At 41.3% G+C, this 26,023-nt stretch overlaps 1 protein-coding gene across 6 annotated transcripts in view; it reads left to right on the top strand.

Moving 5' to 3' along the window:
• The window catches only part of kmt2cb (lysine (K)-specific methyltransferase 2Cb), a 69,677-nt gene that overhangs the window by 18,936 nt on the left and 24,718 nt on the right, over nucleotides 1-26,023 (top strand). For 4 of the 6 annotated variants that reach the window (XM_034104648.1, XM_034104649.1, XM_034104650.1 and 1 more), the window contains exons 5-29: nucleotides 287-493; nucleotides 1,920-2,029; nucleotides 2,204-2,313; nucleotides 2,823-2,985; nucleotides 3,136-3,307; nucleotides 5,228-5,342; nucleotides 7,865-8,040; nucleotides 8,237-8,589; nucleotides 11,643-11,720; nucleotides 12,336-13,051; nucleotides 14,508-14,630; nucleotides 15,841-15,957; nucleotides 17,323-17,427; nucleotides 17,860-17,964; nucleotides 18,069-18,250; nucleotides 18,694-18,858; nucleotides 18,967-19,073; nucleotides 19,210-19,281; nucleotides 19,413-19,625; nucleotides 21,209-21,328; nucleotides 21,604-21,729; nucleotides 21,811-21,941; nucleotides 22,943-23,135; nucleotides 24,911-25,003; nucleotides 25,259-25,306. In XM_034104648.1, coding sequence (XP_033960539.1) covers nucleotides 287-493; nucleotides 1,920-2,029; nucleotides 2,204-2,313; nucleotides 2,823-2,985; nucleotides 3,136-3,307; nucleotides 5,228-5,342; nucleotides 7,865-8,040; nucleotides 8,237-8,589; nucleotides 11,643-11,720; nucleotides 12,336-13,051; nucleotides 14,508-14,630; nucleotides 15,841-15,957; nucleotides 17,323-17,427; nucleotides 17,860-17,964; nucleotides 18,069-18,250; nucleotides 18,694-18,858; nucleotides 18,967-19,073; nucleotides 19,210-19,281; nucleotides 19,413-19,625; nucleotides 21,209-21,328; nucleotides 21,604-21,729; nucleotides 21,811-21,941; nucleotides 22,943-23,135; nucleotides 24,911-25,003; nucleotides 25,259-25,306 — 4,100 coding nt within the window. The remainder of the gene's footprint in view (nucleotides 1-286; nucleotides 494-1,919; nucleotides 2,030-2,203; nucleotides 2,314-2,822; nucleotides 2,986-3,135; nucleotides 3,308-5,227; nucleotides 5,343-7,864; nucleotides 8,041-8,236; nucleotides 8,590-11,642; nucleotides 11,721-12,335; nucleotides 13,052-14,507; nucleotides 14,631-15,840; nucleotides 15,958-17,322; nucleotides 17,428-17,859; nucleotides 17,965-18,068; nucleotides 18,251-18,693; nucleotides 18,859-18,966; nucleotides 19,074-19,209; nucleotides 19,282-19,412; nucleotides 19,626-21,208; nucleotides 21,329-21,603; nucleotides 21,730-21,810; nucleotides 21,942-22,942; nucleotides 23,136-24,910; nucleotides 25,004-25,258; nucleotides 25,307-26,023) is intronic. The other 2 variants (XM_034104651.1, XM_034104652.1) reach the window with 2 other exon arrangements.

Below are 26,023 nucleotides of genomic sequence, written 5' to 3' on the forward strand. Positions count from 1 at the left end.
TGTGTGTGTGTGTGTGTGTGTGTGTGTGTGTGTGTGTGTGTGTGTGTGTGTGTGTGTGTGTGTGTGTGTGTGTGTGTGTGTGTGTGTGTGTGGTGTGTGTGTGTGTGTGTGTGTGTGTGTGTGTGTGTGTGTGTGTGTGTGTGTGTGTGTGTGTGTGTGTGTGTGTGTGTGTGTGTGTGTGTGTGTGTGTGTGTGTGTGTGTGTGTGTGTGTGTGTGTGTGTGTGTGTGGTCACAGTAGGTATATATAATTAAACACCCCTTTTCCACCCATTTTCTTTGTTTCAGTGAGCGTCTCTGTGCCTTCTGTTACTGCGGTGGCCGTAGCCTGCTGGGTCAGGGGGATCTGCAAGTATTCAACACCACGCCTCAGCTTGAAGCACTCTTCAGCCACAAGGGTGGAGAAGGCTCGGCAAGCGAAAGCAGTGATGGTGAAAAAACCACTCAGCCAAAAATGGCCGGAGAGACCACCTCAGGACAGAGGGAGAAGACAAAGTAAGTAGGCTTGGCTGACGCTGTTGTCACAAATGGTTTCACTGTCAGTGCTGGTCAGGATATAAAAGTCATCTGTGATGAGTCCCTGTGGTAGGCTAAGTCATACCTGCCACTGGTTGTGGAAATAACCGATGTTGTAAAGTCTTTATTGTGACCAATATCTGTTCTTTAGTGTTTATCTATTTATTTTTGTTCTATTAAAAATGGATTGTTTTATTTTGGGTGAAATTACCTTTTAACATTTCCCTGGAAAGCAGTATTGATACTCAGAGGACTATGATAGTGAAACAAAACAATGGTGGTGGTTAATGAATGACCAAATATGAATATATATATATATATATATATATATATATATATATATACCAAAACAATGGCTCATACACACAAAGGAGTATGCACAAAAAACACTCAAGCTCAGGAGCCTCTCTCTGTTAACAGGTTGTGTTTTCATTCTACATTTGAAGGCTAAATGATCACTTAGCAGTCGGTGTCCCCAGGCCCCACCGATGGCATATCAGGTGAAGGGTGCACATGAGCCTTTCCCGAGTGTGTGTTTGAGCGCTACATATTTGCGCACTGTTCCAACAAAAGACCCTCTTCGGACTCTTTTGGACAGCTGCCTAATTTGTTTTGGTCCTTTTTGGAACCAGCGTCTCTCTGGGTTCCCAGTGACGTAATGGGCAGTGGGAGCAGTGGGGGTCTGGCCGCATGCCAAGCCAACCAGTAGCTGTTGTGTTGTTGCTGTGTGATTGGTCATTGGGGCCATTCCTCGGTTGTGCCACACAGGAGAGAACACAGGGCAGTAGGAGAAATTATATATTGATTTGTCAGAGAGGAGGAGGAGGAGGAGGTGGTGGAGAAAGGGCGAGTCTATAGAAATGTAAGAAGGTGGGAGAAGACCATTCCATAATGAGGTGATGAAACAAAACGATAAGCTGTCAAGACTGCTTGTTATTAATGTGCCGTCATGCTTCCTGTCTCTTGATTTTGGCCGTTGGTTTGTTTACTGGAACTGAGGTCCCTTTTAAATGCTAATGCTCCCTCTCCACATTTTCCGCATGCTATGCAGCTCACTAGTTCTAGCCAGGGACTCGGGGAAACGCATCCTTTTCAACAGATTTTATGAGACAGAACAGCCAGCCTCTTGTGCACACGCCAAACAAGATGGCCCTCCTCCTCCTCACCCTCCTCCCCCACAGTTTTTTTATTTGCTCTCTAACATTTTCCGCTAGCTCATTCTCTCTGTCTTCATCTCTCAGCTTTTGTAAAAACTGCACATCTCTCCACTCTATTCATTCCTAAATACACTCAGACTGTCTTTCTCCTGCGTAGCATATCTTCTAGCTGTCCTCTTTTTTTTTTTTTTTAAACAACAAAAAGAAAACCTGTGCTGACCTGCTTTCTCTGCAAACCTTTGTTCCAGTGGGTCTGAAGGCTGCGAGGAGGAACCAGACCCAGCCAGTCGATTTTGGGATGAACTTTCTCATGTCGGCCTTCCACAAAATCTTAACGTCCAGTCTCTCTTCGAGTCAGGTAAGGCAAATACATTAAACATGTAAAGTACTTCTTACAAAACATTTTCAGCATTTTAATGTAGCATTAGAATTATTTCCTGAATCTTTTAAAGCACATTGATCCAGAACCTTTGCAGATATCGATACTTTTATACTTTACTTTTTTAACATCCTTTATGTCTTTACATTTCAGGGCAATGCTGGGCACATCAGAGTTGTGCCTTGTGGTCCGAGGGTGTTTGTGAGGGCGAGGGACAATCTCTGCTTAATGTGGACAGAGCCATTGACTCAGGGAGCACAAAGGTAAGTTAGGGGAGAACATCCCTGGACTAATGGGTGTTAACACCGTCTTAATGTGTTGGGGCAGCAGGGAGGGACTGCTTCAGTGAGGCACAGCAAAGCTGATGGATCAGACTGGCTGTTAAAGGTCGGCCCCGGCAGCGTGGATTTCTCAGCTGTGAAATGGAAAAGGTCATGCCACTCACCGGGGCTGAGGCTTAGCTCCTAGTGTTAGCAGCGCACAGTCTGCATTTGAAGCCCAACACTTGATCTCCAGAGTGACTTTTACACTTAAAGAACTTGGAGGAAACGGGATGAATGAGGGGCAATCCAAATTCAGGGGTATTCTCTAGGCTGAGAAAACCAATTTTCCAAATAGACATTAATGGATAAATCACATGTTTTCCTTAGCTCAGTCATTCATAAAGAAATGTCACGGACATGTGTTAGAGTTTTTTCTCTCCTTGATGGAAAAAATAATTTTGTGCATTCGAGTTGCTGAAATCTTTGAAATGTTTTCTCTTTCTCTGCAGCACTGTGCATACTGTAAGCGCCTTGGAGCATCCGTTAAGTGCTGTGCTGAAGGATGTGCTCAACTCTACCATTTCCCCTGTGCGGGGGCAGCTGGGACCTTTCAGGATATCAGGAGTCTCTCGCTACTCTGCCCAGAACACATTGAACTGGCCATTCACAAATGTAAGTAGAGTTGTATTGAGTACATACAGCTATAGCTAAATCATTTAAGTGGACAAAATCACATTGTAAATCAACTGTACTTTCTAATACAAAAATGGTGTCCCTATTTTCCTGTCTTGAATTTCTTTGCTGTTTATTTTCTGCCCACAGTTGTAGATGATGTAAATTGCGCGCTGTGTGATAGCCCAGGGGACCTACTGGACCAGCTCTTCTGCACCAGTTGCGGTCAGCATTACCACGGGATGTGCCTGGACATGGCCGTGACCCCTCTAAGGAAGGCAGGTTGGCAATGCCCTGAGTGCAAAATCTGCCAGACATGCAAGTGAGTGACCTTCCCTTCTGCCAAAATAAAATGTCTCGGACAGATTTTATCCTCTCTATATATTTTCAGTCTCTTTACTTTTTACAGATTTTCTCGTTAGCTCCCAGGCATGGTGTTTACTGCTGCTTTGTTTACCGCTGTGGTTTGTGAGGAGCTAACTGGATGTCGTATCCTGGAGCTCAGTCTTGTAACTTTTGACCTTATTTAAACAGCACAGGAGCTCTGCTAGCAACCCGGCCTGTTTGCCTTAGGTGAACATTGTCCATTGAGCTTTCTGTTTGGTATTTACATTGAACCCTAACTGCAGTAGGCAGCATAGTATTTTTTAAGATGACTTTATTGTCACAAACTGTGATTAATGGGATGGCTTTAAATAGTCTCTGTGTTTGAATGGTTTAGGTTTGGAAACCCAACAGATAATTGGCTGTATATAGCATAGTCTTATAGTGGGCCTGTATTTAAAAAAAGTACAAATAATTGGAATGTATCCAATGCCATTTTTGTGTTTCTTAACACTCACATTTTCTTTTCTTTTTTTAACAACTACATTTTCAGCCTTACTCACTACCAACCCTACAATTAGAGATGTAGCACCCCCCACACACAATGACGCACAGTTACAAGCCCCGAGCCACTGTATATCAGCTGGACCAATATTTTTGCATACAATTATTTCTTACTTTGTTTTAAAAACTACGGCAATACAGTAATGCATTTACAATTCTAGTGTGCAACAATAAATCATCCCTGTTTTCGTTTTGTAAACAAGCTACATTTTCCACCTTTAGCATTTCATGGTTGGCTATATAATGATTTATATTACAGGTGAACATAATACTGAGATACAAAATAAATAAAACCTTAGCAGCTCAATGTATAACAAGGCTACTTAATGTTCTCCAGAGGCAATCGCTTTGGCATTGGATGCAACACAGAACAACTTGTCACATGTCCTTTTCTATACATTGCTGCAGGCATCCATCATCATGTGTATCCGTTTAGCATCTTTTATATGGTCCGGCTAAAAGTTGTATTTTTCTTTTCTTTCTAAGTACAATATTTAAGTTTTGACAAGAAATACCCCAAATTCTTCATCCATTTTCTAAATATTTAAAAGAAAGAGCACATAATTCAGGGTTCTTACGGTCATTAAAAACCTGGAAGAGTCATGGAAATTCAAAATGCTAATTCCAGGTCCTGGAAAACGTATGGAAAACATTTTTTTTCCCCAAAGTTTTGGAAAAGTCATGGAAATGTAACTAAAGTTGCATCAAATATAATTTATATTTGATCTAATCGCCAAAATAGTAATACTATAATGATAACAAATACTGTATAGTAATGAAATGTAAAATGGCATTTAACTGACGAGGTATTTTGCTGGTGAGAGGTTTTAGTTGCTTTAGCGTGGAGAAGCTAGTAAGCTATTTGATTTGTTTTAGATAGGCACAACATGTTTCATATGCAGACCTTATTTTCCTGTTCCATGTTAAAATAAACCATTTTCAGTGGTACCGCTGAGAAAGAGTAATATTTTTTGGTCGTGGAAAATTAGGTAAAGGTCATGGAAAAGTCATTGGTGAAAAAGTGTATGAACCCTGATCATTAGACATGGCAGATAAAGGTTGGTTCTCACTTCTGATTCATGCATTCAATCAGTCATTAACATGATAACAAATTGACTTGGTATTTTCCAAAATATCAGTTTAAACAAAGGATGAGGTTTCAAAGAATGCACCTGACGAACTGTAACCTGGCTTGGAAAACAATCAAGAGAAAATGCTCAACTGAAAATCCCCTATGACCATGTATAGGACTACAGTACATTACATTCAGCCTAGTTTTCTTTTTTCGTTTAATGTGCAGTTGATCAAAGTTCTATGCTGACCCATTTCAAACAACCTTCTCTTTTTGTTGTAGGAACCCAGGAGAGGACACTAAAATGCTGGTGTGTGACATGTGTGACAAAGGCTACCATACTTTCTGTCTGCAACCTGCTATAGACACGCTTCCCACCAACGGATGGCGATGTAAGGTAAGAGAGACTCCTTATGATGCTGGATTACTTATTAAAGGCTACAACATAAGGTTGAATACAACACATATATAACATATATATATATATAACTATATAACACATATATAACAGTTTAAGGTGCAAACTTTGCTGAAAACTGCAACACAAAACTGCCATCGTTTGAGGACATTAAAAAAAGTCTTTGTAAAATGTCCACCCCCCACCAGAATATGACTTTTCGCTGGTTTGTATTTGCGCTTCCTGTGGTTAAGAAATGACTCACACCAGCTGATCTTTTAAAGGCTTCAATATCAGGGCCACACACAAAGCGTGTGTGTTAATCACACGCATCCCTCAGTGCAGCCCCTCCCGTCCTCCAGCAGCGTAAATGTTGTGCGTGTCACTCAGACGGCTGGTTAACACCAACCAGTTTTCTGCAGCAGTGGGATGAGGCTGCTGCAATAGAGCCAGCAGGTGATGAAAGATCTTCACACTTGGCTTCTCTATGTGACTCAGCACGGGAGGAACACAGCCCACTCACATCCTTGGCACTGGCTTCTTCTGGGCGCCTGCCACCAACCCCTGTCCCCACTTGCATGGTAGTTTCTTTTGATGCAGTGCAATCATCTAACTGGAGTCCTATCAATGAAGAATTAGTCATTGTTTCAGTTTGAATTCCCTGTCATATTCCACTATCGTATATGAGCACTAGAATGGCAGGCTGTGCTTGAGACAAAACGCACTCAGGCCGAGTGGCTGGCTAGTTTACTAAGCTGCAAAGTCACGATATTGCCATGAAAACACTGAGGGTAGCGCTGGTGCACATTTCATGAATAATTGTTATGACAATGTCTTGTGAAAAATAAGGGGAACAAGTCTTAAAAATTCAAAGTTGCTTTAAAATTGAGTAACTAACAAGCACTATCCACTATCTGTTTATATGATATTCAATGATTGTAGATGCATGCTATATATAGCAGTGGTTCTCAACTGGTGGGTCGCGACCCAAAAGTGGGTCGAGGACCTGTTTCGAGTGGGTCGCAGATGTGTGAGAGAAAAAAAAATAGGAAAAAAAACAAAAACCTTTTTTTTTTTTTTTCGTGAAAAAAGTCAAACTTTTATTTTGAAGGCCCGAATTTCTAACGCTGTGCATGCAGTAGGCGTGCATTGGACTGGAAGTACGGGAGACCATAAACGATTTTGAAAACTTCTGTCACGTAGTGATCATCTTCTCAATAAAACATCTTTGCTGATGTTTTTTCGATTCTTCTGGCACGGAGAATAACTTTGCAGTATAACTATTCTTTATACATCCATGGGTACAACTTCAGATACAAATGAACACATAATGAAATATGACCCCCGGTTTGATGATTGACAGGTCACAGAACAATGGGGGCTATCTACCCTTACCCACAATTTAAAGTAATTCACACAGACTCTCTCCTCTTTGCTCTTCTATCTGTGAGGAGCAGCAAGTTCAGCTGTCGGAACAAAGTGAAAAACAAACAATGGCATAAAATATTATTAATATGTCGGGTAGTAATACATCTATATATTTTCTTCTCAGAGTGTACCAGAATGGGTAGTTGATATGTTAGTATTTCTAAAAATGTCCTGGGGGAGAATCCCCCCAGACCCCCTTCTGGGGTTGGGTTTTCAGCATGTGCCTTTTTATGTTATACAGTTCAGCTTTGATTCCACCATCTCATTAAACCTTATTTAAAAGCATTATTTTGTTCTGTCAAGGGATATAAGGGATATATGCACTGTACTTCACTTTAATTAATATTGTATGCTGAAAAGCGTATATTACAGCACCATTTTTTGTTGAATAGATTGTTGAGTCATGATCTATTGACAAAGGAAAAAGTGGGTCCCGAGGCCTGACCAGTTGAGAACCACTGATATAGAGTATCTTACTACCTACTTTAAAATGTATAAACATAATTATTATTTTTTTTTTTTTTTAAAGCAGTGGTAATTTGCTTGCTGTGGGAAATAAAACATTGAAAATGAAATGGGCACAGTATAACTGATACTGATCCATTCATAAACAAATAATCCAAAGATATCTAAGACCATAAAAAGTGAATTTATGTGTTTGGATTATTGGCAGCCCACTTTGATCTCAAGTGTCGGCCATTTGTAACACTACTTGGCTGATTGTTGCTCCTCTGTGGCCAGAACCATATTCATCTGTTGCCAATGTTTTTTAAAGTTTTATTCTTTTTGGCAGCCATTTAAAAACTGGTCAGTCCAAATGATCCGTCTGATTATAAAGCTGCTTGTAAATCCATTTCACTAGGGCCCAAAAATATTGATATTATCGTTTAGTCCAATTTCAGAGCTCTACCTCATAAATGTAGCTGGCAAAGATTCATGGTCTTAAATATACTCATTCGCTTTGGGCCTGGACCGGTTCCATACTCGTTTCCCATCCAATGACTTAAGTGCCAAATCTATATAGCAGAAACACCATATTGAGTCTGAACGGCATTACATTTCATATTGGTAAGAGCGCCTCCTTTACTCCTCAGAACTGCAGAGTCTGCATCCAATGTGGAACACGAACCAGCGGGCAGTGGCACCACACCAGCCTGCTGTGTGAGAGCTGCGTCCAAAACCAGGACCCGGCTCTGTGCTGTTCAATGTGTGCCTGCATCCTGGACCCTGAGCATCACAAAGACTTACTCTTCTGCCAGACTTGTAAAAGGTAAGAAACCTTTCTTTTTAACTTAACAATTTCAAATGCAATGTTTTTGTTTTTTATCATCGTTTTGTTTCCTAGAAAAATGTTATTTTCCGTGGTTATATTAACAATAGGAAAACGGCTGTAATATGTCAAATGTTAGGATTTCCCCGAGATCCCTGTTGAACAATCCCATACATTCCTTTGCACACCTTTTCAGATGGCTACACCTGGAGTGCGAGCGTCAGAACTCAGGCCAAACAGACATCCAACCCAGAGAGGACTATGTTTGTTCCAACTGCAAGTCTCCTGCTGCAGAGCAGGCGCTACAGGCAGAGGATATGGACACCGGCCCAGAGCTCAGCCCTCAGCCAGCCTCCATGCACACAGACTCTGAGACTGGTCTACAGCTGGCTCTAAAGCACACAGACCTAGAACCTGGCACTGCGCGGTCTCCTGAAATGCACAATGACCCCAAACCGGAATTACTTGCTGTTCCATTGCACTCGGATCCAGAGCCCGATCAGGCTACCGTCCAGGAGGAGAGGCTGGCCACGTCTGCCCAGAAGCCTGGTAGGCCTTTGTTTCCAAAAGGTTTAGATTGAACACAGCAAAATAACTGCTCTGATCATTCCTTGTTCTCTTTATTTCCATCCATGCCCAAGTGCCCCTCTTGAGAATCGTGTCTGTTTTATCATCATATTAATCATGACTTGTTATGGCAAGGACAAGCCAGGGAATGTAACTATTTTGATTATGCAAAATGCTACACACAAGCACCAGGTGATGCGATTGAAATGTAAAGCTAATCTTTGGAGTTGAGGGATCATCCATTCAGTCTCTAGCCATGCAAGAGCAGTTGAACGTTTTGGCCAGGCAACCAGGAAATTGTGTGTAGTGTCAGCGCTGATGACGTTTTGAAAGTAGCAGTTGTTTCAGATGAAAGGATTGAGTTGTTTGGAGTAAGACCAGAGAGAAGCGCTCTCTCTTTTATGTGGAGGACTTTCTGAAGATTCCCCAATAACCAGATGGTGTCTGAATAGCAACAGATTCAAGCCACTCCTTTGTCTTAGCAACTGTGTTTTGAAAATCAGAAGTACTTTGTTTCTCCCGGCTATCTCCCGGGGCTGTGCTGCTTGACAATGAGGAATTGATACTTAAGGGCACTAATGATTTATAATTTTACTTTGATGCATAGCTAAGTGAAACTGCATTGTGCTACATGAGGACTGAATGGGCACTTGGTTGAGTGGTTGGCTGCTCCTACTACACCGTACATTTAACTTGCAGTTTGTCTTCATTAACCTCAGACTAGAGACTTGTTAATACTACTTAATAAAGGGATCGCTGTAATGGCTCTCTGACCGTGTCTGATGTCATATCGCTTTGTGCATGCTTTCCAGGAACAGGTGTGTGTTTGACAACAAATCAAAGAACAACGTCTTTTCCATTCAGTCCCTTAGATTGTAACTTAATAGGATGAACCTACAGTGATATGTCTTGAAATAGCCATATTGTTTTAAATTAAGGATCCATGTCTAGACCTGGGACATGACTCAAACTCAAATAAAATAATCTTAATGCCATTTAGTAGAATAAGCACCATTACCCGAGTAAAACCGCTAATTCGCAACATCTGTGATTCATTGTGGTGCAAGCTGTACTAACACTCTGACTGACATGATTCTGGTATCCGCCTGTTTAAAGGACAGAGCTGCATCTCCACTCTGTGTGTTCTGCCAGCAGTGGAATGGAGTATCAGACAAATTAACGGTGAGCTGGGGCTGCCAGTGGTAGCTGCGCTGCCCACTCTCAGTCTAGACGGCAGACTCCACTGGCAGCAGAGAATGGTTAGGAGCACCATGATGGAGATGTTATTAGATCTCCTGCCTGCAAACCTGCCTCTGAGCTAAGCTGGCTCATTCATGACTGCTCACACATCTTCCGTGCACTGTGCTGCATGCACTCTCTTGTTACCAGCCTTGTCCTGTGGCAACGAGCAGCTTCATCATTGAATTTAGCTGGCAAGGAGATGCTTCTCCCCACGGTGGTTTTAAAGACCGGTTGAGTGATCTGTGTATGGATTTAAGAAGCTTTAGGAGGTTTATGTTGAGCACTTTAAAACAGGACAGGTTTTACCTGCTTTTTCTTTTTAATTGCACGTGTCATGATGCTCTCTATGCTGGAAAATAACATTTTGGATTATGCCTTGAAGCCTATTAGAAAAACGGGTAAAATGTTCCTTTTTATTTTTGGAACGTAATCAATATCCCTGCCCTGAATAAAAGAGGGTATACATTTGACTAAATGTACTCTGATATTTATTTGTACCTAATTTTTGGCTTTGTTATGCTTGATCATGGATATTCTGCTAACTGTGCGCAGATGTAATTAAAGTCCTTAACCAGAGCTGTTTATCAACTGCCAGGTTTCACCACCACTGAGGGTTTAACTGCGGGCTTTCCGTGACTCAAGTGACAGATGCTGTCAGATCCATTCTGGTACTGCAAGTTAGACCCGACTTAAAGCCTCTGCTGCATTAATCAAAGCCGCGTATTTATCTCAACCATCACCTTATTCACTGTAGGAGATATAGGAAGCGGGGTGTTAATATGAATGAGAATGTGTGTTCAGCTTGGTCAATAGTTGAAGGCTGGAGATGGTTGGAGGCCCATCTCCTAATTGACTTTCTGGCATCGGCACCGGATGAGCACCTGCAAGCTGCACAGTCATGAGCCCAGAGCACACAGACCCTGGGATGTTGGTTGTCATGGTTACTCCCTTTCCTGGCAGAGATGCTTAGCAGGTGCATGTGTGTGTCAGGATCAGTGTGACATGGGAACTTGTGGATTGAAATGGTGGGTGCTTCGTTAAGACTAGGCTATCTGTACGGTCAGGGGCTGTCTGGAAGACAGATATTGGCTCAGTGTGCGTGGATGCCTGATAGCCAGCAATGAGTAGTTCCATTCATACAAGAGTCAGACTAGTTAAATGCATTGATGTCTTTAATACAAAACCAAATGGAAGGAGAGGATAGGAAATGCTTCAAAACCAAATGGATAGAGAGGGTAGAAGACACAAGAATAGCACTATAATAGCGTATGAAGCGTATAAAAGGCTTGTCTCGTGTTTTTTATAAACAGTGTATCTGCTTGTTACTCCGAAGTCAGTCCTTTGTCACATAATGTTCAAGGCTAATGCAACATTCAATCTGATCATTTACTAATATTCTTGTATTTACATTGGACCATATAGAAATCCCTTTTCTTTATATTGGCTCAGAATAACCGATAATCTGTAAAACAAGAATCTAGTGGTTTAGTTGTTTTCCAAATTGCGAGCACAGTTTCCTCGATTTAGGAATACACATCATTGTATATTCTTGTTGGGTCACCATTAGGCTTGAAATCACTGGTTGATGGAATTAATTCAAGCCGAAAAAGGCATTTTCTTTTATTAGTTTGCCTTCGAACTGCATTTCCCTACGGCCCACTTTCTTTATTCCCTTACTACTTTATCTGTTTTGTGTTCACAGTATTTTAGGACTCTTGGTACTTTTTTATTAATGAACATATATCAATTTCTTTGTGTATAATGTGTTTGACAATGAATCTTCTGTCTTTTAGAAGTCTCAGTGGGAGCAGACGTTGAGGAGCAGGTTACTGAACCGTCTGTCTACAAAATCCTAACAGAATTCAAACAAGGTTTGTACAGCCAGTCTGCTTTGTGGAATATCATATCGATTCGCATCAATGTAGCCGTGATTGTTATATTGAGTTGGTGAGAATAAAGTCAGAGAAAAAGATGTTAAAATGCAATGTAAACGAGGTATGAATGATTTCTATCCACTGCAATATGATTTGCAAAATGAGAGGGAATGATACTTCATACATCATTATTCCAATTTTAATTGAAAAACATTCAAATTAGAATGGTAGGATATTTGATGGGATCTGTGAAATCTGTCAAACAAAGATATTTCTTAAGTCTTTAGAATATGATGTGTGGGCCTAGACATCTCAAAAACATGGCAATGACAATATTTTATATAAAAGTATTACACATTTCACCTTTAACGATTGTTTACTGCCATTTGAACATTTCCGTTGGCCTTATTGCAATATAGCTGTATCGTTCTAATAATTGTTCATTCATATCTAAACATTGTGACAGGAAAAATTAGACAAAGCCCAGAACACTGTCACCTGTCATTTACATGATTGACTAACACTTCTTTCTAATGCAAGTCATTTGTAACAATTAGCATAACTAATATCTTCTATCCAAATATTCTGACCACTGTGTATCTCATCCAACAGAGACAGAACCAGCAGCGAGGACCCCGCTTACATCTTCAGAGAGTCCTGCGTCTCCAGAGACTCCCAGCCAGGAGTCTTTTCCAGCCCTGCTCTCTATGGAGGCACGACAGACACAGGACGCCACGTTACAAATCAAACCAGCAAAGACAGAGGCCTGCTCCGAGGAGGGCATGGCCGACCCCAGCACAAAGGATTTTAAGGCCATCATCTCAACCACCAAAGAACCGAGTACTGCATCAGTACCTTTCACGGACCAACCAATGGTAGTCTCGCTACTTCAGCCTTCGAGTATGGATGTAGTCAGGGCTTCGTTCCTGGAATCTGCTCCAGAAGAACTTAACAAGGAGAGGGCGGAGGGTGTTTTTCACATGGCAGAGACTGTTGAGCCCTCAGCCTCGAGTACACCAGAAGAGATGTACACTACACTGGAGAGCAATCTGTCCTTTCCCGGCCTGCCTTCAGAGGACAAACCACTCAAGACATCTGTGGAAAGGTTGGTGGAAATGGTTTCCTCTCCTTGCCACTCGTCCCCTCTGGCTCGAGGAACATCTCCCAGAGAACTACCCCATACCCAGATCGTAGCTTCAATGGGTGACCACAGCTGTGTAATACCCACCACCACCACCACCCTCATACCACTCACCCCTAAGATTGGAATGGGGAAACCAGCCATCACAAAGAGGAAGTTTTCTCCTGGGAGGCCACGGGTGAAACAGGTAGGAACTTTGATATCATGTCACAAAAGACCACTGTGTAGTCTTATCTGAAATGACTTGTGTGTAAGTGTCCTGCATGCTCTTCTTTATGGTGGTGGATACGGTGTTGGACTGGGTTGGAAGCAGCTTATACGGTTATTAGGGCTGCTCGATTATGGCAAAAATCCTAATCTCGATTATTTGGGTCAATAATTGTAATTGCGATTATTCATTGGCTTTGAAAACATACATTTATTGGAGAAAAAAAATGTGAACAGTTGATTACTCTGAACTTTAAGTATAATTCAACTGAAAAACCCAAAAAAAAAGTAATAATAATTAAAAAATAATCGTTTTATTTCGATTAGGTTATTTTCGTAATCGTTGCAAGCCATAATCGTAATCGCGATTAAAATACGATTAATTGAGCAGCCCTTGCAGCACATTATGCGAGCATAACAGGAGGAGACTGAGGGGAAGTGGAGTCAACCAGTGTTCATGCAAAGATTAGAGGAATTTTCAATAATTTCTAGGAATGATGTTTGCTGAAACACCTTCCCTAAGAGTCCTCAACATATCTCAGTGGCTTTTCCATCGTCACCCATGTTCATCTCATCTCATGTCCATGTTACAAACTGCTTTATTTGAAATCACAAGTTTCAGTGATCATTTCCATTCTGATGTCTCCAATCAATTGTATTGTGACTGTAACAAATGATTGAATCCCCTGTCGTTAAAACAAATGGATCATAATAGAGACACTGAACGTGGACTCTCTCAGACGCGTTATAATGGGAATAGAATCACACCCGTGGCTATAATGTATTATGAATGATGCTGGTTAAGATAGATTAATTTGGTTTGCAAAATGTGTTTTTCCCCCTAGATATATCCCATCTCTTAAATAAACATATGGCTGAAACTCATTTATTACATAACGCCTGGGGAAATGTGAATGTTGCTTCCCTTTAGTCCAGCGTGCTTTTGTCTGCTGTGCTGCCTTGCTAACGCAGTCCCTCTTGTTTTGTCAACACGCCAGACGTACACTGTTGTCATGGAGAGAGGATGCAGGGCCTCTCTCCTGCTGGATGATGCCATGATAGCCTGGCAAATGATGCTGTTTGAAATGCAACTAACACAATTGTGCTCTCCATATTCGCCTTGACAAAGAGTCTTCGAAGCATGCCTCTTAAATGCATTTGCATGAAAAGCTCTATGGATTGGCTTTAATAGGATTGTAATCTAATAATGTCTCCTGTTTATGTTTTGGCACATCCGATGCTTTCTAATACTGTATCCCTGCATATAAATGTCTATTGAGTAATTCCCATTGGCCACATTAAAAGCACCCCACATCTCTCTAACATCTTTCTTTGTATGTTTTGTTTCCTCGCTGGCTTTGTTTTTAAGTTGCTGCATTTTGTCGCCCTCCTCTCTCTCTCACTCTCTCACCCGCCCCCCCCCCCCCTTACCTTAGGGTGCATGGAGCCCCCATAGCAGTGTGAGCTCTCCCTTGTCCTGGTCGCCAGACCAGCAAGAGGGGTGGGACGTCCCAAAGACCAGGCAGTCCTCTGGCAGCCCCAGCTGGAGCATCAGAGTGGTAAATACTGGCTCAGCAGAGATGGCAGGGCAGCAGCTGCCCTCTGTCAGCCCTCTGTTTACCCGAGTGACACACGCTCTCCCCGAGTGTTCCTGAATGTCACTGTGATGTATATCCTACCCTACACCAACCATTACCACCAGCGTGCATTGAGAAGAGGAGATTCATAGACCAATAACTAGGCTAATGACTTTATGAATTGAAACAGACGCATATCGCTATATTGAAAATCGCTTTTGCTTTTTTGCCATTTTTGCTAAATTGAGACATCAAAGGTGTGGTGTAATAAGACGTTGCCAAGTCTAAATATGACTTATCGTTTTTAAGAGTGAAGCAATGTTTAACCGTTTCCTCTCTGCGAGCCATTCTCTGCTTTTCCATCTTTTCTTAATTCTGTTCAAATGTTAATTTATACATTTTGTCTTCCCTGATTTTTAATTCGTAAAAGCTTTGTTAGTTGGTTGCCATGGTGGGGGCATTACTCTGATTAATTTGTGCGCTGCAGCAGGGGTTCAGTCCAGGTGAAACACCATTGAACAGTGAGTGTGTCGGGGGGTGCAGTGGAAGGGAGGGGCCTGCTTTTGGGATCAGTGTCAAATGTGGGGTAACTGAGAAGGGCTTTTGGGGGCAGGAGGTGGAAGATTCAGTCAGACTTAAGTTTGACAGTCATGATTAGCGTGAGGCCTCTTGTTGGAACTGGGCCAAAGGCACAGTGGATCTCGCATTGCTAGAACAACAGTTCAGAGGCCTTTTCCCAACCCTCCCACTTGCTGGCCGTCTAGTAGAAAATCGAGTGTAGCTCTCGAGTTATTTCCAAAAAAAATCAAGAATCATGTTGATGGTTTTATTTTTGTTTTGATGTGCAAATATAACGGATATAAAAAATGAAAAGGTATTTTTTCAAGGCCATTATAATATAACACATTCAAAACACTTATTCTTCACATTTGACTTGCAGCAGCCTCTTACACTCATACGACCGAAACAACATAATGCTCTGCCTGTTGTATATTCAAGAATATATACAAAGCTTTTCAGATTTTTTTATCTCGGTTTTCCACTGAGCCGACTATAAATCAGCCTGTGAGAGAGAAACACATTTCTGCTTCTGCTCCTTTCAGTTTGTACGATGGGGAGTGGTCCTGGTTCCTGTGCTATGTACTCCTTATGTGCCGTGCTGCAGATTTTCTGAATTGTCTTTCCTCCACAGGGTCGAGGCTCAGGCTTCCCTGGGAGGAGGCGGCCCCGAGGGGCTGGTCTGTCAGGTAGAGCAGGACGTGGACGGGCCAGAGGCAAGAATGGAGTGAGTCCCGGAATGAACCCTGGGGTATGTGCGCTGCTGTGCGACGCCTTAACATGTTTGCCAAATATTACATTGTATGCAAAACAGTGTTTGTTTGAACAGCTGAAAACATGGATGATATGGTGTAAGCAACATTAATGATAATGACAGGGAAACCCTTTCATTATTTAATGTATGTTAAAAGCACATCGCCTGAGGGCAATTTCTTCTATACCTCCAAATGACGTCTGGTCGGTCAGAAATGATACACAGTAGGGCTGCACGATATATCGTGTCGTGACGATAATCGCGATATGCGAGTTTTTTATTAATTTGAATTTTTTAGGACTTTCGATATTAAGTAGGAAAATTAACTCAAACACGTCATGTTACAATTATTTTGCTGCTTGCTACAAAAGGAAAACTTGCACGGCAAACGGATCTGGTGATTAAAGGTAAAAACACTGAATAAAGTAGTTTCATGTGTTTCTCCAGGGCAGTTCGGCGCTGCTAACCGAGCTAGCTCAGCTTGTTGCTCTGATAACTTAAGATCCAGACGCCCGTGACTAAAATCAAATTAAATATAGTTAAAAAAAATACCAATTGTATAGCATTAAAGTTCAAGAAAGGATGGTTTGCGGAAAAAAACAGAACTGTATTTTCTTCAATTCCTGAATGTTTTCATATCGCAATATATATCGCAGGGGGGGGGGGGGGGGGTGTAATCGCAATGTCAGTTTTTTCCAATATCGTGCAGCCCTAATACACAGTCATACTGATTAGGGATTCCCTCAAATAAAGATTTTTCTAGACGACCAGTAGTAGTCAATTCAGGCGACGAGTTGACTATTTGTCGCACGTTTGATATATTATGATTATTAATATTATTTATAAATGTTTTCTCACAAAATGGTTGCAGTTCCAGGGCAGAAATAATGTTCCCTGTTTTATTATGAAGCCAGCTCTCTGGACAATGCGCTCCTGTATGGTGTGGATACAGAGGCAACTTTTTGTCTGCGCTGTTTGCATGTCACCTTGTGGGGCTTGTCCTATACAAGCTCAAAAGATTGAATACTTTGGATTTCCTGACCAACAAAAGGACCTTAATGACCAGGCACAGCTCTGGGTGAAGTGTGAGGGGTCTTTCGGCTGACTGCAGCAGCGCCCAGATGTTGTTGTTTTTTTCCTTTGAATAATAGACTAGATAAATGAGTTTAATAGGCGACTAACGCTTAGTTGACTATTTGGGGGCAGTCATAAAGTTGATATAGTATTATTCCAATTATGTGCAAATGGGTCATAATAACACTTATATCTGTGCATTTTATAGTGGAAAACAACTTAACTGCCTATGTCATCATCACACTGTTGTTTTTGTTTAATTTGTGTATTTTACTCCCTGATTTTCAGATCACAACAATAGAAACACCATACCCAGTCAAGGATGAGGAGGAGAATGCCATGCATAACACAGTGGTCATATTTTCCAGCAATGACAGTTTCACGCTCAAACAGGTGTTCTATTTATTTAATACTTGTGTTGCTGATATATTTAATGTTGAGTCCACATGAGGGAATTCCTCCGTTCACTTAGTCGGTCTAAAAGTAAATCTGTGCTTAAAGACTTCTCCCACTGGAGATCATTAATTCTTGTGACAATACTGCCAACTGCCTTCAGGTAATTATATAACACAGGATCATATTTAAATGTTATTGCTCTTATTTTCTACCTTCCTGTACAAGTTTATTTTGTGAACAATAACTTACTGATGGTTACAGTCCAACATTCATGGGAATATTAAGGACAAATGTTACTATGAACTGGCAGTGTGGCATAGAAATGCAGAGGTCATACTTCTGTATTGTAGAAAATGACTCTTCTATAATACAACACAACAATTGTGAGAATTTGTTTTTCTAAACTGATGATATTGTATTTCCTTCTAGGACATGTGTGTGGTGTGTGGGAGTTTTGGCCTTGGTGCAGAGGGCCGTCTTTTGGCCTGCGCTCAGTGTGGCCAGTGTTATCATCCGTTCTGTGTTGGCATCAAGGTACAGTTACCATTGAGTTTTTACATCACACACACAGTTTACTAAGAAACACCATCCTATCATACAGAAATCTGCATATAAAGCCTCTATTGTTATTTGTACAGTTCAACAAGGTGGTGCTGAGTAAAGGCTGGCGTTGTCTGGAGTGTACTGTGTGTGAAGCCTGTGGTCAGGCCACAGATCCTGGCCGCTTGCTGCTGTGTGATGACTGTGACATCAGCTATCACACTTACTGCCTGGACCCTCCACTGCAGAACGTGCCCAAGGACAGCTGGAAGTGCAAATGGTCAGTGTTGTATGATCCTCGCGGCAGAATTAGTGTCAAACGAGCGTCATTGAACAACATTCAAATTATAATTGATTTTGTGTTAAATTGACTAAAATAATGAAAAAATAATACATGTTGTTTAATCTGTTTTTGATTGTTATAGTAAGGAGTTAAGGGGAATATATATGTTATTAATACCTTTTTTATGGATCTCAGTTTCAAAATAAACTGTACTTTTTCAACAATAGAAAAGGCATTTAAAGCAAATATCTTGATTACTTTTATGTAGTATAAGTGAATTCAGAGCTACTTTTGACATTGAAATGAACACGATATCATTCCATATGTAAAGCATGTGGACAGTGAAATGAGAAGGCAAGGTTTTTGCAGCACAGTAATCTGTGTTAACCTCTTTGAAGTGACCTGTGTAGAATGACCTCTGTCCTCCCTGTCTCCTGCAGGTGTGTGTCCTGCACCCAGTGTGGCGCCACCACCCCGGGCCTAAGGTGTGAGTGGCAGAATAATTACACTCAGTGTGCCCCCTGTGCCAGCCTTGCAACATGCCCCATCTGCCTGCTGGACTACAGTGAAGGCACCGTGATTGTGCAATGTCGCCAATGTGACAGGTGTGCAGAGTTTCTACCAATGCTGTCGGCTCAGGAGAGCTGATCTCTACTAAGTGTTTTGTTCAGATAATTGGTTCTTCTTATTAAACCTTTCTCTTCTCTCCGCAGATGGTTCCATGCATCCTGTCAAGGTCTCCATTCAGACGATGATGTAGAAAAAGCTGCAGACAGTTGCTTCGACTGCACGATGTGCCGGTCTTTCAAAAACACTAAAGGTTTGAGCACAGTGATTTCTCAAAATGTGTTCTCGTGTGTGTGTGCTTCTGCAAGATGGTGAATAGTCAACTATTGACATTTGATCCTCCCTTTCCTGCTGATTTTAAACGGCTTTTGTGTCCTGTGCTGCTGCAGTTGTGACCAAGGCCAGAGACACCATTGAGCCTGTACTTATGACGCAGATTGTCACAAAGGCTAAAGAAATGGGTAAGTCCAGAGCTACAAACTGAATAGATCATAAATGGCAACATAAAGAAAATATCTTTCTCTAAATGATGATGGTTTTACTTTAGATTCTACAGTAAATGCTCATTCTAGCTATGTTTTTATTTTCTCAGATCTGTCGAGGACCTACACCCAGGATGGTGTTTGTTTGACAGAGTCGGGGCTTTGCCAGCTCCAGAGCTTGTCTGCTACAGCGTCACGGCGCAGGAAACCCAAGCCCAAGCTGAAGCTAAAGATTATTAACCAGAACAGTGTGGCGGTGCTTCAGGCTCCTGTAGACCCCCTCTCAGAGCTCTCTCGTGATGAAGACATCGAGGACAACAGAGGTACTTGTCTCGTCGCACAAGCTTCTTCTTTCAAAGTGCCTTCAGTTCAGAAGTGACCTGGAAAGTCAGCATTAGCTTTTTTTCTATTAGTTTGACTTTAAAAGTTGTTCATCATTTTATATCTGCAAAGTTTACACTTAAAATGATTTGAAGTCTATCCAATCCTGGTATGTTTGACAAGTTGCATTAACAGAATGTTTTCTGCATCACAGATTCCCTTTTGTTCTATATTGGTGGAGATTGAAGGACATTTTGAAAAAGATTTGACTTCAATGATAGACAGATACAATGTAAATTAGCTCGGTACAGAACACGTGCTGACATTTACTGTCAGTGCAAAATGAATTACTTGAAACTGCTAGTAGCACATTTTCCTTTGCTTTACAAATACATCAAATGATTATTTTTATTTATTCTTCAAAGTGTGTTTCTAAAAAAATGCATAAGATAAACAGAAATGATTTCATGCTTTATTTAATCAATAGCAATTCATTTAAAAAAGAGTTTCATAATCTAGCCACATACATTTATATGTTAAAGGTGACATGTCATGCTTTTCCGGTTATTACCCGTCCCATTGTGTTAGGAAGGTTTTTATGCATGTAAACGGTCTGCAGAGTCAAAACCCTCAAAGTACACCCTGTAGCGAGTAAAACTCTAACACAGAAAATACCTCCCCAAAACGCCTCGTTGGAGATACGTCACTGTCCATTTGATTCTTCCGGGTACATCATGATGTCATGTCGTCCCCGGAAAGAAATGGACCAATCCGTCGAGCCGTTACGTTACGTCCGCGGAGCCGTTACGTTAAGCCCCCGCTGATTGGTCCAAATTGACCAATCCACGGACTTCCTCACATACTCAGTGCAGGCAGCTCAGCTGATTTCTCCTCCCTGGCTGTAGGCTGATAACAGACAGTTGGGATCGCGGCGAAATTCTCTCTGCAGACCCATTCTCACAGCGTTTATCAACCTTTTTCTTACTCAATATCAAGCCACACTTATTGTTTTTACTTCGGCTGTGACTTTGTGTGTGCTCAGGGTGAGTTTGGCTGTGTTTCGCTGTGTATCGCTAAACAAGGAAATCACACCTCCACGGAGTTCAGCGCGATTCACAACGTCCCGACTGGTCCCGACCAATCGGAGCACACTGGGCTCACAGGGAGGGGGGGCAAGAGCTGCAACGAGCCGTTTAGTGGAGAGAGTGAATACTGCTGAATACACGTACTTTACAGAGATGCTGTATGCGAAACCAATGTGAGTTTGGAAAATTGCACAGTATAAATGTATTCTAGTAGATTTCAACAATGGAATTATGATCAGTGGAAATGGCCATGACATGGGACCTTTAAAGTCAAAATATAGCCATTTATTTATTTAAAAAAAAAAAAAAAAAAAAAAAATCTGACTGAAATGAATGTCCATAATAGTCGAACTGGTGATTTTAATTTCAATCAGGCTAATGTCCTGCCACTGTGTGCAGTTCAGATAGAGTTGACTCTGGTGGCTGTGTGGAGGAGCCTGGTGGGGGGGTTCTCTGCCGCAGGGCTGTCACTCATCATCAATGCTCTCTCCCTCATGTAGAGGCGGAGCTCCTAGATTGCGAGGCAAAGTCTGACTCCAGCATGGAGAGAGAGCCGGCAGAAGACGACTCCAAGGGGGCCGACGGCAGCAAGAAGAGGAAGAGGAAACCGTACCGGCCGGGTAGGGCACCTGATTGAAGGAGACAGCTCCTCTGAAGCGTAAAATGGTGCAGTACATGCCCAACGCTGTAGATGTAGCAAAGTAATGCCATCTCAGGGCCTCTGATGTATACAGGGCTCCATGATGCTTTTCTGAGCCTTCATGCTAAATGCACTAGACAATTATTTGAACCATTACAATGAAACGTCATACAAATCATATCTAAATTATGTATTTGTTTCTGAATATAGGTTTTGATTTATTGATAATAATAAAATGTAACTTCTCCTTTCAAGGCATTGGTGGGTTCATGGTACGCCAAAGGAGCCGTCCAGGTCAAGGTCCAGGCAAAGCCAAACGATCCCTGAGCAGAAAGGATTCCACTGGCTCCGTGTCAGAGAATACCTTTGGAAAAGATGAGGGTGTGTATACCCGTCATATCTACTCGCACCTGTATTAAAATGTATACAATGTTTTTATGTAATGGCATTTTTTTGTTGCAGGATGGTCAGAGGCTCTGCCTGATACTCCTGTGGACGAGATGCCCCCTGGACCAGAGGTCCCAGAGAAAATAAAGAAGCGCTACAGGAAAAAGAAAACAAAACTGGAGGAAGCTTTTCCCGCCTACCTGCAGGTCCGTCACCTGCGACCGCTAACTCATGCTGTTTGACACGAACATTAAACTAATACTGTGTGTAAATAGAGTGGGCATATAATATCACATGTATAAACTAGTGTAAAAAAGTTTTTATTTATATTTAAATCAGCCAATTTTCCATCACAACTGCCATATTTTTACTTTGCAGACAAAAAACGTTTAACTTTGTTATCCGTTCATTCAATTTCGTTTTTGTTTTATTGTTATGCAAGCCTCCTGTTCATATGCACAGATTATCTTGTCATGCCATGTCTTCATAAAATGCCTTTTATCTCACCCTTGGGACGGTTTGAAATCCAAAGAACATTGCCTAGAAACCACTTACAGAGCCTTGGTGCACAGTGCCCCTTCTGTGAGCTTCTTTAAAAGAGGAACAGCCTAAAGGAACTCACTGTAGAGGATACACGTCTGTGATCGGGCTCTGTAATGGCTCCTGTCTGGGTTGTGAATTGATATACAAAATCTTAACTGGAGATGACTTCAGGCCTCCAAGTCTCTAGCCGATATCTCAGTGTCACCTTTTGTTGGCCAAAACATAGATATGTGATGTGCATTAAGACACCGGCAGCTGTCGGTGCTGCTCTTTGTCTCGCACAGTCAGTCCAACCTAAAAGTCCGACACAGTGGAGCACATTTCATTAATTATTGAAGTAGCAACACATTGGGCTTTTAATGTCTCGGTGCAGCAGGGAGCTGCAGTTACATGTCTTTGAGGATAGTAGATGACTTGTGGGTATAAGTGGTTTGGGGGTGGTAGGTGCTGACAAAAGTGAGGTCAGCAGCAACATGACTGTTAGATCCAGAGCTTCTCTGTTTCACTTTGGTCAGTTCTCTTGGGCCTTCAATGTGTGCTTCTAAGCTCTATGTGACATGGTCATGTATTTCCCAAGAAGGATGTCAAGAAAGGTAAGTTAACAGCCCTTGAATAAAAGTGTCAACACAGGGAATTGACCGGTGCTTTGTGTTGTCATGTTCAGGAGGCGTTCTTCGGAAAGGACCTACTGGACAAAAGCAAGCAGAACAGGCACCAGGGGGGGGAATCGGGCTTACTGGAAGAAGGGCAAAGCCAAGGGGAGAGGAAAAACCTCCCCACCAGCTTCCTGGACCCTTCGTCAGACCCTCTGCTCAGCGCCTCCTCAACATCCCTTCAAACCAGACCAGCAGCAGCACGTACGTATACACATTGCATTAGTTTCCCAGGAAAAAGCCAATTATTCATTATTTAATATGTTGTTCTATTATGACATATTACCGGATAACTGAGACCAATTTTGTACCCGGTAACGAGTCGATGCAAGTATTGAAAAAGCCTGACACAACAGGGGTGTCTTTTATATGGCATTTCGTATAACAAGGAATTGTATCCCTCGGTTTCTCCACCCTCTTTCTGCAACTGTCATCACCCAATGAGAGTATCGACCCTTTTCACACAGAAGTCAAAGAGTATCCACTAAACACATGTTCAAACTGCATTTCTACCATTCATTCAAAACAGTCCTAGAGTCAAAGGTTAATCTCTGGTGTTCACAGTGTCATTTGTTCAACTGTGGCTTTATCTACACACTAAAGAATTCCACATTACATAATAATAACACCAAATAAAGTAAAGTTCTGATTCTGTTCTCTCTGCTCGCTCTGTCTCGCCCGCCAATTCACTTTGTCTTTTGCCCTTTTAACCTTTCTCTTTATATGACATGCCCCTTTGTTCCTTGTCCTGTCTTTGCAAACACGTTAAAGCTGTCCAGAGTGAACTATGCATTTGCAATGATGAAAATGTCATGCGCTCTCAATGACATGACAACAGTGTGTTTTATTATGTTGCGAACATGGTCGTTACTGTATCTGTTTTATAGTACACTTAAAGCAACCCCTCCTACAAACGAAGCACAGTCACTGTTTTAACATCAGCGGAGAAGATTCAGCATTATACCTGCCACCTGCACTCCTTCCAGCGTTTCCCCGGTGTTGGTGCTGCAGCACACCAACAGGGCAAAATGGAGCATCACCACACTCATCAAAGTGTTTGTCAACACACCAGTCGCAGTCGAAATCTATTACTATCATTAATGTTTTCTGAGTATTGATGAATTCCCTGTCGCTGCTCGTAGATAAACTGCAGTAGAAGTCAACTGAAATTGTCTTAATGTTTGAATTGCATCTTATTGTAGGGTATTGCGTCACATAGTGTTCATATGTTCATATCAAATAATTGTCAGGCAGTGTAAGGATAGGGTTCTCCATCTGCTAAAAACTTTTGGTCGGTCTCGAGTTGCTGAAATACATAAATGAAGTCCAACGTATTTCAAAAACATTACACACTTGTTGCAACCTACAACATTAATTAGCAAAGGCTGCTTTTCTAAACTGTTCATGTAGTTTAGAAGTGTGGTTAGAAAATAAAAGGAAGGTATCTTGAGTGGTACGACAACATATAAAGACTGATTTTTCAGTGGAAGAAATAGTGTGCGAAATGTGAACTAAACCATCCGTTTAACAGTTGAGAGAAACAAAACACTGTAACCTTCACAAATGTAACCTTCGGATAATAATAAGAAAAGACTGCAGCATAGAAATCACTGTGCGTGGGCGAAGAACATTTTGCATCATCTCTATGGATCCATGATGTTTAAGTTGGAGAAAGGCTACTCTAACTTAAATATGTTTTAGTATGTTCTCATCTTTGACATTATTCCTGTGACATTCCATTTAATCAGTTATAAAAGTGTTGGCATATAACTCTAGTGTTAATTGTTGTTCTCTCAGAGGCCTGCTATTGTTTACTTACAGTTTATTCTCTTATTTACTCTAGATTTAATTCTACATGTGGCTTTCAAATGGTTCCAGACCACATTCTCATGTTCGTTCAACATCACCTTCAATTATGATTTGTGACGATTTGGTTTTCTTTCTTTTTTGTTTGTTTGTTTTTCCCCCTCCATCTACAGAGACGTCTGAGGAACCATTAGTTGATCTTTCTGATGTTCTGAACAGTGATGCAGACATTCTGGGAATGCTCGGAAAATCAAGCAGTGACTCCGGTGCGTTATATATCTCACAGTCACAGTGCTAAGAATTTTAAAAGATTTAGTCACGTGGGTTCACAAAATCGGTTGAGAAATTCCCTCAGACAATTTTGCTTTCACCACTTGATTTTTTTTAAATGTCACATTCTTTAACAATACTTTTTGTTCACCTTTTTTGTTTTACTTTTGTTTGCATTGTCTGAAGCGTGTTGTGCTTGTTCGGTCTTCACTATATTTTCACTCATTATATCTGGTTTTGGGTCCTTGTAGGTCTTGATTTTTGCCCCTTCCAGGTTGACAGCTCTCCTCCTTCTTTTGGTAAGGGTGCTATGGCCTATTAATCCTTTGCTTTAGTGCATTCCTCTCTAACAGTGTGTCTCTTTTTTGAGTGTGCATGTGTATATATATATATATATATATATGCTGCTTCATACTTAGCTTTTTCTACAACATTTCAGATTGTTTTAACACCCATAAACTACTTAGTGCTTACCTAACCCAGTGCACAGTGTTCACTCAAATGCGTGTGGTGTGCACTTTCACAGTGGCGACATCTTTGAATAAGTTATTATATAGAACGTGTTATCTGCCTGATCACCGCTGTCCTTAAGATAGAAAAACAACACACTTAGGATAATGGCATCTATGAAACAAGCGAGAAAAGTTTAGAGAATCCTCCTGAGAACATCCTCATAGTTCCTAAGGACTCTGAAGGTCGTCTGAATGACAAAACAACTCGGCACTACATGCTTCCATTCTTTGTAAAAAAAAACGTTGTTCAGCCTAAATGCCTTAAGGGCTGATAAATAACATATATATCTATATACATTATTTGTTCGCAGTAATAGCTAGAGAGAAATGTCAGCGTAACTAAAAAATAAAAGAATCTGTAGTAACCGATATTATTTGTATGGGTTTTGTTATGGATTCAAGCAGCGATGTAAAAGAGGATGAAGGTTGCTCAGCTTCCTTTTTTAAAGAAATCGATAGGTTTTTAATACAGAACACAAAAGTAATTGATGGGGCAAACATTTC

This window comes from Pseudochaenichthys georgianus, chromosome 17 (genome assembly GCF_902827115.2).
Source record: "Pseudochaenichthys georgianus chromosome 17, fPseGeo1.2, whole genome shotgun sequence".
Classification (NCBI taxonomy): Eukaryota; Metazoa; Chordata; class Actinopteri; order Perciformes; family Channichthyidae; genus Pseudochaenichthys; species Pseudochaenichthys georgianus.